At 41.3% G+C, this 9,243-nt stretch overlaps 2 protein-coding genes across 6 annotated transcripts; both read right to left on the minus strand.

Annotated features, from left to right (window-relative positions):
- Positions 1-630: 630 nt before the first annotated feature.
- On the minus strand, positions 631-4,288 carry prkag3a (protein kinase, AMP-activated, gamma 3a non-catalytic subunit). 4 transcript variants are annotated; one of them, XM_044188054.1, is made up of 13 exons: positions 3,739-4,288; positions 3,551-3,590; positions 3,225-3,325; positions 3,021-3,102; positions 2,875-2,933; positions 2,531-2,576; positions 2,373-2,427; positions 2,125-2,251; positions 1,821-1,986; positions 1,646-1,683; positions 1,400-1,546; positions 1,196-1,289; positions 631-787 (listed from the first exon to the last, which is right to left on the minus strand). In XM_044188054.1, the coding sequence occupies exons 1-13, from the start codon at positions 3,754-3,756 to the stop codon at positions 774-776; spliced, it is 987 nt and encodes a 328-aa protein (XP_044043989.1). In that variant the 5' UTR covers positions 3,757-4,288; the 3' UTR covers positions 631-773. The 4 variants fall into 4 exon arrangements, 3 of the variants coding, with proteins under 3 accessions (XP_044043989.1, XP_044043987.1, XP_044043988.1); XR_006377041.1 differs by having other exon boundaries at positions 670-787; positions 1,097-1,289; XM_044188052.1 differs by having other exon boundaries at positions 664-1,289.
- A 137-nt stretch (positions 4,289-4,425) lies between these two features.
- Positions 4,426-9,010, minus strand: cnppd1 (cyclin Pas1/PHO80 domain containing 1). Of its 2 annotated transcripts, none has more exons than XM_044188049.1 (8): positions 8,762-9,010; positions 8,084-8,186; positions 7,730-7,811; positions 7,503-7,623; positions 7,191-7,319; positions 7,041-7,102; positions 6,713-6,830; positions 4,426-6,503 (listed from the first exon to the last, which is right to left on the minus strand). In XM_044188049.1, exons 1-8 carry the CDS (start codon positions 8,822-8,824, stop codon positions 5,859-5,861), a joined length of 1,323 nt encoding a protein of 440 aa, XP_044043984.1. In that variant the 5' UTR covers positions 8,825-9,010; the 3' UTR covers positions 4,426-5,858. The 2 variants fall into 2 exon arrangements, with proteins under 2 accessions (XP_044043984.1, XP_044043985.1); XM_044188050.1 differs by lacking the exon at positions 8,762-9,010 and adding an exon at positions 8,423-8,590.
- Positions 9,011-9,243: the final 233 nt, after the last annotated feature.

The following is a 9,243-nucleotide window of genomic DNA, read 5'->3' on the forward strand; positions in this document are numbered from 1 at the left end:
GCTGTTTAAAGTTTACAGACTCTAAATACAAAACATATGCAAGGTGTTTTTACAGATATTTATTATAATGATTAGTAATAATTTCATAAAAATTTGGTTACAGAGATTTTATGTGAGGTAAGTTTATTTTACTTTGAAGGCAACATCAAGTTCCGGCCTTATGCTTGATAACTTCTGGCAACTTGATGTACCAATGACACAGATGGGCGGACGGATCACAAGGCCCGTCATGGATGAGGAAAAAAAAAATACAGTCACGTGTTTCCTTGTTTACTGTTTATGGAGAGTCGGGTTAAAGCCGAAGTGTACCACCATGTGGTTGGGGATTTTGCTGCATGCATGAAATGTCTCACCCCCAATATGTACAGCCTCTCACTACCAGTGCTACTTCTACTACTGCAACTACTATTGCTGGTAATCTATATTGTGTATATTTAGGACTATAGCTCTATGTATGTTAAATTTTTATTCTTATTTTGTAAACGCTTCTATAGAAGCACATGTCAAGCATTGAAAAGCCCACACACCAGCAAGTTTGATACAAATGTTTAATACAGAAATATACAGTTTTGAGTAAACATATATTGATCAATTTGATCAAATGCAGCCAATATGGACATTGTGCTGGAGACCTATAGAGATTCATAACAGTCTCAAGGTCAGCTCACTGTCCATTGGTACTTGAATACAGCACATAAATCAGGGAAGGCATCTTAATGTAAACAGCAGCACACCCAGGGAATTTTTCTTCCACTTGTGATCTTTCATTTGAGTCACAAGTTGATTCCTGAAAGACATAAGCAAAAGCTACTATGATTCTACCCAGCAACTATCATGAGTATCCTCACAAAATCTACATGATCCGTGCTTGCAAAGCATCAGTCAAGCAGCCGGGGTTGTGTGAGTGAGACCACATGCATGTCTGTGGGTTTGTGTGCAAGATTTGGTCATTTGCACATAACAGTGGAGCGAATGTGAAAGCAGCATGTTTTTTTAAAATTGCGCTGAGAAACACACGAAAAGCTGACATGTGGGGTCAAGGCCTCTGGGTGCGTGGGAGGGGGTTGTTGTGGGCGGGATGGGCTCCAGAGTCTACCTGGCTGGGCACACTGGCCAGGACTCAAGCCTACACAGGTGGTAAAGGAGGGAAGGGTACCCTCTGTCCCCTGGTGCTAGGACAAAAGGGCGTCAATACCTGCAGGGGTTAAGACCATGGCCTGCAGCAGATCAGACAGAGACATGATGCCCTTCACCACGTCAGCCCTGTCCACCAGGACCAGCCGATGGACCTGGGATAAGCAGGAAAATGACAAGCAAAGAATGTTCTCCTGTATTTCTCCGATCTTACGAGAAATGTTTGAACTCGAAGAGAGCAAACTCTTTTGAAGGAAATATCTACCTCAGCTTTGACTATACGGTTTATGATGGTTTCCAAGGTTTCATCGGGATAGCACTTGATTACTCCCTCAACAAAACATCCGCGTCTGCGAATGGCCTCCTGCATAGTCATGTCCAGATTGTTGTAAGTCTTCTGGGCTGCTAGATTCTGCCACAGAGCAAACACAGATACCCCGGTGTCTGAGCAGGTGTCAGCAAAAACCGCGTAAGATGTTAGATTTCTTGAATGTTTCTATATAGTACTTACAATCACATCAAATCTAGAGTAGAGTGCCACCACTTTGCCTGAGAAAACAAATTGTTGGGTGCTGTAATATCAGTGCTAGAGTTTGGATACTTTCTTCAGTTTATTGGTAAACTGTAATACCCAATCAATGCTAATAAATACAGCTTTATAATGTAAAAAAATTATAAGAGCATACCTTGTTCGTCCACCACAGGCAGTGCAGACACCCGCCTTTCCACAAAAATGGAGAGGGCATCGTAAAGCGTTGCTGTTTGCTGAACAGTGGCGATGTTCCTGAAAGTTCCGATCCCAAGCTCCTGGATCTGCCTTCGAATGAATGCAGGCTTGGGAACTCTTTTTCCCTGAAAACATCCAAACACCGTAGTAGAAGAACACTGTTGCCACAGTCCTTTTTTCATAGCAAGGTTATGACAAACACAAACATCAGGTTTAAATGAAAGTACACGACACCCTTAACCTCTGAGTTGAAGCTTGCTCACAAATATATGGAGGAACTTTAGGATTCTTTTGTGGGTCAGAATGTGCAAGACATTTCCAGACTCGGGGTCGATGACTGGCAGCCTGTGGATCTTATATTTAAGTAAGGAATAGATGGCATCAAAGAGGCTGAGAGGAAAGAGTAGAAGAGACAACAGAGGAATTTACTGCCTGGCGGGATAGACAGTTGGCTGGAATGTAAAAAGGTAAAATAGTATCAAAGAGTGCATCTCGAGTGGTGTGAACTCACCTGGCTGCAGGAGAAATACTAATGAGGAAGTGATTGGAAGACTGTAAGTAGACATCTAGACAGAAGAAGAGAGATAGCTCTAATGGAAATCACAGAGATGTGCATGCAGAGATAATATCATTGATCTATGTGGGTTTTTTTACTCTGAAATGAATCACCTCTCCATGTCTCAATCTTGTGGCTCTCCAGCTCATACATTTGAACCTTTAGAGGGAAACCCCAATGTCAAGTTATGAATCAATAATTACAGATCAAAGACCGGTCAAATCAAATACTGCAATGCTGCAAAACCTTCTGTCAAGTGTGGGAGTTTCACACTGTGTTGTACTGCCAGCATTGAGGGAGCTCATGTCTCAAATATTCAAGCTGTGCTGATCAAATAACATAGTTTTATGACCATCTGTGGCTTATAATAAAAACACGTGGTGTCAAATGATAATCTATGATATCCATGCTGTGTTAAAAGTGTGGGAAAACTAAACTGTCTGGTATTCATGCTCACCATAGGGGACTTGTAATAGCAATGGAGGATGTTGATGAAATCTGTAATAGTCAGCATACCTGCAAGAGAAAAGGATTTATGTTCCCATTATTATAATTCACAGTGACCAATACTTTACTATGGCTACCATTAATCCCTTGTCTTACCTACAAATCTCTGTAACTTGCTGTCCCATAAAGGCGCAGCCCTCAAGCTATTTGCCACCAGTGCAAAAAAGGCCTTTTTCACCTTTGGAAGTAATACATTCAGTCAGTGAGAGGATTTACAAGCTTCTGTGTGTTTCAGTATGAGATACTGGATGTATGAACTAGTCTTGTTTTTATGTTTCCACTGAAATGCTGCAGTCTTACTTGTAGTGTGGTATCAAATATAACCAGTTTACAGCTGGTTGGAATGGCGTCATAGCAGCAGTGACTTTTCATGAAATTCATGTAGACCGTGGCATCGGCGTCTGGGAGGAATCACATATTATACCACATATTACAATGGCTGATCACACTACCTAAGTAGAGAGCTGATATAGACATGACACATTCATGCACACACACACACACACACCTACACATACATGGTTACAAACAAGCATGCGATCCATATACTTGCATGTGTACATATTATTATTATATTTACAAAGACAGATCAAAACACACATGTATGCCAATTATTGAAATTGTACCTTGTTTCTGTATTTCCTGCTTCTTTTCTGGGAATGACACCTACAACACAGCAAGCAAAACATTCTCCACATGACATTGTCAAAATAGTTAGAAATCCACAAGGCTCCTCATTTCAATGGTTCCAATAATAGTTTAAACTCCACAAACACTTCCCCCATATTATACTCATTCCAAAGTAACATTTCACCTGTGAGGGAGGCTCCATGATTCTGTTGTGTGTCCATGAAAAAGTTGTTTTCAAAGCAGCACGCTCAAAATGTTGGTGACTCCGCTCCGTTTGTTACCCTTTCCTACAAAGCAGTTGGGAACTATATTAGGAACTGTCAAGTGGTACGTGTCAGGGGAGGGGCGCAGGGAAGGGGTAAAAGAAGCTGGCACAGGCTCAGGAGGAGGGACATTCCAGATTCTTCCAAAACCAGACATGTGCTGCCCTTTTCTGTAAAACACCGTCGACATCAGCTTGCCTCCACAGTTGTTTAAAGGAATCGTTGGCTTTCAAGACGCATTCTCCATCTTTGTTATAACACTTACTGTCACGTCAAATCACATTAATTTGCCACTATTTATTGGCTGCAGAGGGGTGTAACACACACAAGGTGGAACTTCTGGCGTAGAATTAGTCCTTAAAGATGTTTTACAAATCTGGCTTAAATGATTTATCAAGGCCCACATAGAGGGTACAATTTCCCCTGCTATGCCAGAAATGAAAATGGCATAAACTCTTGGGCTATATACAGTAAATGTCAAGGCTACATACAGTGGAGGTCTTTGCGAGAGTCCAAACATACAATGCATATTGTTGGCTGTCAACTTGTCACAGTAGTGTGTTTGGGCTACACACTATGTTGTTGACACAGACGATAATTCACAAATGTCACAAAGAAATGCATTCTTTATTAGTTTTTCTACAGATTTGTACAATATTTGCATTTTACACCATGTACAAAATTAAAGAACTTCATGCTTCAAACTGTATCAAATTTAGATGCTCAGAGCAATTTGTCAAAGGTTCAATTACAAAGTAAATGTCCTGGGGACCATGTGCAACTGTGTATGTAAAAAGTAATCAATTCTGTAAATTTTTCTCTGGTAAAGATACTTGGCAATGCAGTAATGATGGAGTGAATGTCCTGTAGCAATGAAAATGGAGCCAGATGTGCAAATTCCAGACTGCATCAACAAAGAAACACTGCTGTTAGCCTTTACCAACCAGAAACTGCATGAAACCCCAGGGGACCATTCTTTTTATACAGACCTTCTTCCCCTTGCAGAAACGGAAACTTATAGGTTAATCTCTTAAATTTGGCTAAACATTACCCTGTTACAGAAAAGTGGCTTTAATGTTATGTGACTTCCTGTTGCCATGTAAAATCCAGCAAATATTGACTATGACATTTTTTTTGGGCTATAATTGACCAGAATAAGAGAAGTTGATGTTTTTGATTTCTGTGTGGGCAATGACAGTTAAACTGAGGTATGGAGACAGAGTCTGCCTTCAAAGGGTTTCCTTTCATTAATGCTTTCTCCTGAATAAAGGGGAAAGTTTACAAGGGCAGGGGACAATTTGTTTTACAAACAGTAACAAAATCTGGTGTACAAAATCAGTGCTTGCTGCAAGTTTATGACCAATATCTGATGTAAAGATCCTTATGCATAAATGAAAAATATATGGTAACACTAAGCAGATATTGATAAGCCAAAATTTAGAAGACAAAGTAAACTGGTTTAGTCCCTTCTTCTCACAAAGCTCCATCATAAAAAAAACATACTGTGAAACCCTCAACCTTTAGATATGCTGTGAATCCTCCACACACTTTCATCAACCTGCCAAGTAGCAAGCAGCTTTACAATTACCGCTGTGATATAATAACTCAAAACACACTCCTCACACAGGCCCTGCATCACCATCTGACCGGTATGAACTTTCAAACAAGGATAAATGTGGGGGAAACAAAAACAAGTTTGGCTGCAGCCAAGAAAAACATATCAAATTATCTTCGAATTCCTTGCGAACATCTCTGCAGCTAAGACAAGTTGCAGAGCATAAAGTGAACACTATGGCATATTGCTTATGGCAAATGTATTCTGCATTAGTGAACTATAAGTGAATTTCCACCCTGTGCTGCGTTTTGAAACTCTCACCCTGTCTGAAAAGTGCCTAATTGCTCCTGCCTTTGCACCTGTATTTTAGATCTGGAAAAGTAAACAAAAACATGACTTGAAGCGGTTGATGAGTCATGAAAACAATGCTGGTTTAATTTCCAGAGTCCATTACTACAGGCTGACAGCAAGGGAGTTTACCAGTCTCTAGCCGGGCATGAGCAGAGGTTGGGCTTTGTCGACAGGTAACATAGACTTTGGATGGCAGGGTCCCAGCTGTACAGGGGGAAACACCCCCAAGCGAGAGTTCAGACTTGGTTGCGCCCCTCCAAGAAGGCTGGGGGCCAGCCATGGTGCATGATGCTGATGGTTATCAAGGGGACCATGAGTGAAGAGTGTTGAGGTGTTTCTAAGCCCACACTGAAGAGGAGGGAGAGATGCAAGACAGCCAGGACAGAAGGCGGCAGGAGACCAGGTTTGGGGAGCTTCCATCTCAGAATTTGTTTCAGGATGTATGTGACCCATTGAGGCAAGGAGGGAGCCCCAAAGACACAATATTGATGTCTGTGAGGAAGCGGACGGGGGACTTTGTGTGTGTTGCTGGCCGATTCCAAGTGCACTGGTCTGATGGTTCTGACTCTTGTTGGCCAGAACAAAACAGGGGAGGCGCTGGGCTGCAGACGGGGCTTCTGAGTTTAGGTTAAAGGTCGGAAGGTGGGGCAGGCTAATCTCATCCGGAGGTGGAAGCAGGGACTGGCCGCTTCTGGAGAGACTGAGCTGGTGCAGCACAGCGCTGGTGGCAATAAGGCCAGCCACACTGGTCAGATAGACCAGGCCGAGCATACAGGATACCTGAAAACAAAATGAGTTCAAATCTGATGATCAAACCTAACATGTTAACAATCCTAATACCTAATTCCTCATTTAATAATTGTGACTGTATTGTTGTTACAATATTGGTTTTGGTCTTAAGTTATAAATGGAGAACAAAAACAGAAGCTGACACATTCCAAGCATATAAAAATCCTCTCAGCTCCATTCATCTCAAATTCCCTTCTCACCTTGGTAAAGTGCTGGCAGATGGCTGTGAGGGCTTGACTCCATGCTGATTGATCCAGCAGCACACAGAGGTCAGTGTAGGTGAACCAGCCACGTTTCATCCCCTGCCGCTCTGCAATGCTGGGGATACAAAGGCCAGAGTCAGAAATAGTCTTAGGTGTTACAGTGCTGAAAAGTATTCACCCTGCTTTTTCATGTTTTGTTTTACAACATTAAATCACAGTGAATGTAAGTGGGCTTGTTTGACTTAATTAAATTTTTTAGGGTTGAATATTTCTTACAAACACTGTATTTTAGTGTAGTGTAAGTTGTACATGGCGGACCACCAACCTGGTTTCCAGTTGACTTAGTATATCAAATAAGTCATTTGGCTCTGTGAAGAGGCTCCACTCCTAGAAGATAGGACACAATAATTGGGACAAAGAACTTGAACCAAACATACATGTAAGCACACACCACATGCAGTGCATACACACTTACAATAGCATTCAGGAAGTTCATCTCCAGGTTATTGACAGTTTTGACATCCAGCTTTCCAGCTGCTCCCCACTCATCATTGAAAACCTCCTCTTCCTCTCCTTCGTCATACAGGTACTTGCTGGCAACCATCTAATTCACAGTGAGAGATCAGTGCGTTTGTCAATGCAATATTATACTCGCTTTATTAATTGCAGAAAACAGCAGGCCCCAACAGCCTGGGAACAAAAGTATCAAACTCCATTCTGAAATTTGAACATGCTAGAAATAACACTGTGACACATTTAGAATGACCTTTAAACCCAACACACATACCATGGAGATCAGGAAGAGGTCAGAGGAGGAGATCTTTTGTAGGTATTCAGGGTTTCTATGTCGGAGCCTTTCTATGTAAACTAGAGCCAGCATCATGGCACAAGGAGAGATGCAAGCCTCCCTGAAGCAAGAAATAGATTAGTTTCAGATGTATGAGTGGTAGTGCTACGTTAAGTTCCTGAAAGAATGTATAATCTACGCATACCTGCATAATAAACAGTACAAACCTGGAAACATGAGCAGCATACTTCTTCTGAAGTTTTCGTATTGGGCTTGGGGCAGACTTCTGGAAGATTTCAACGGCAATATCTGGAAACACAGAGTAAAAAGACAAAAGTCAACTCATGTGATTGCAAGTGTATAAGTAACTTCTGTACATGTAACATGTAAGTTACATACTGGCACAACTTTGAAGTTGTCCCAAAAATGTTTCATGTAAGACAAAAAGACTCTTATGCTGACATTGATTTATAGCAAGTCAGGAAAAAAAGACTTGCACATCCAGTATTTCTTATGAAGGTGCGTCGTGGAGGATCTTACTTCTCTTTACTAACTTAGTTTAAACGTTAACATTAACTCACCTGTAACAGGGCAAGAGAGGGCATCTAAAGAAACGTCTTTGTCCAGGCCATAATACAGTCGCTTTCTCACTCGTTCAGTCAACTTCTGGTGTCCAGGAAGAAACTGTAAAAACAATAACATTAGCTAGGTTAGCTATATTAACTGTAGTTTTGGGGAACTAGCTAGGTTAGCTAAGTTGAAAAGCAGTAAGTTAACTGTTATTAATTCTAACTTAACATAAACCGCTACCTATAAACAAAGCAATATGTTCAGCACTAATTTTATATACACGCAAATTTACAAAAGCTTCCATCAACACTACATTTATTTATCATTTACAGCAACTGTTACCCATATACCTTGTTGTACATCGTTAGCTAAGCTAACGCTAGGCCCGCAGCTGACCAACGGAGAGAGAGCGTAAAATGACAGTAGCTAACGAACTCCTACCGTTAGCTAACTGGCTATATGAGCTATCGTTTACTTATGTTAAAACAGTTTTTTTTTTCATTTAGAATTTTTAAACGACACACAGTCGTACAGGTAACTTGACTAGGTCATAGCTAGGTAATGACATCAATCAACATATTCGGACAAGGGACCCAACGTTAACTTAACCAACTGACATAAACGTCAGCTAACTTAGCTAACGCTTCCGTAGTTTGTTGACCGAGTGTGGTCTTAGCTCAACAACATACCGTGAACTCCTGGAAGTCCGAAAACTGAAATGTATTTTCGTTAAATAAAGCGTCGAAATCCATATCAACTATAGATTAAACATTAGTCTGCCAAATGTTAAAAAGACGACTGCTTGGCCTGGCCCCCGCCTAACTAACGTAGTAGAGCTCAGCTAGCAACACGCCCTGACCGGGGACAGTCAGTGACGAGACGACTGCAGCCTCCAGCTGTTTGCCTCTCTTTCCAGGCAAATACAGCTGCTGGGGAGGGGGCGCGCTGTAGAACAGCTACAGTTATAAACGCCTATTGGCCAAAGGATACATTTATTTTCAACGTACTGATGATGTTTCTCTAGTTTCTTAGCAGGTTTAAAAGTTTTATTGATAAATGACACCAGATGCTGGCAGTTTGCCATGCCTCAAATGACATCTGAATGAAATCTGAGCATCAGAAGTGAAATACCTATTCAATATTAGTAAGGGAGAATTTATCTCTAGTGAAA

This window comes from Siniperca chuatsi, linkage group LG24, assembly GCF_020085105.1.
Source record: "Siniperca chuatsi isolate FFG_IHB_CAS linkage group LG24, ASM2008510v1, whole genome shotgun sequence".
Taxonomy (NCBI): domain Eukaryota; kingdom Metazoa; phylum Chordata; class Actinopteri; order Centrarchiformes; family Sinipercidae; genus Siniperca; species Siniperca chuatsi.

Excerpts from the sequence above, each read along its gene's own strand:
- prkag3a (XM_044188052.1), bottom strand. Across the intron at positions 3,103-3,224 it reads TATTTGATACCACACTACAA|GTGAAAAAGGCCTTTTTTGC; the intron begins GTAAGACTGCAG and ends TTACTTCCAAAG. Across the intron at positions 2,934-3,020 it reads CAAGTTACAGAGATTTGTAG|GTATGCTGACTATTACAGAT; the intron begins GTAAGACAAGGG and ends TTTCTCTTGCAG.
- cnppd1 (XM_044188049.1), bottom strand. The coding sequence starts at position 8,824 with ATGGATTTCGACGCTTTATTTAACGAAAATACATTTCAGTTTTCGGAC. Across the intron at positions 7,812-8,083 it reads CCTCTCTTGCCCTGTTACAG|ATATTGCCGTTGAAATCTTC; the intron begins GTGAGTTAATGT and ends CTGTGTTTCCAG. Across the intron at positions 7,320-7,502 it reads ACCTCTTCCTGATCTCCATG|ATGGTTGCCAGCAAGTACCT; the intron begins GTATGTGTGTTG and ends ACTGTGAATTAG.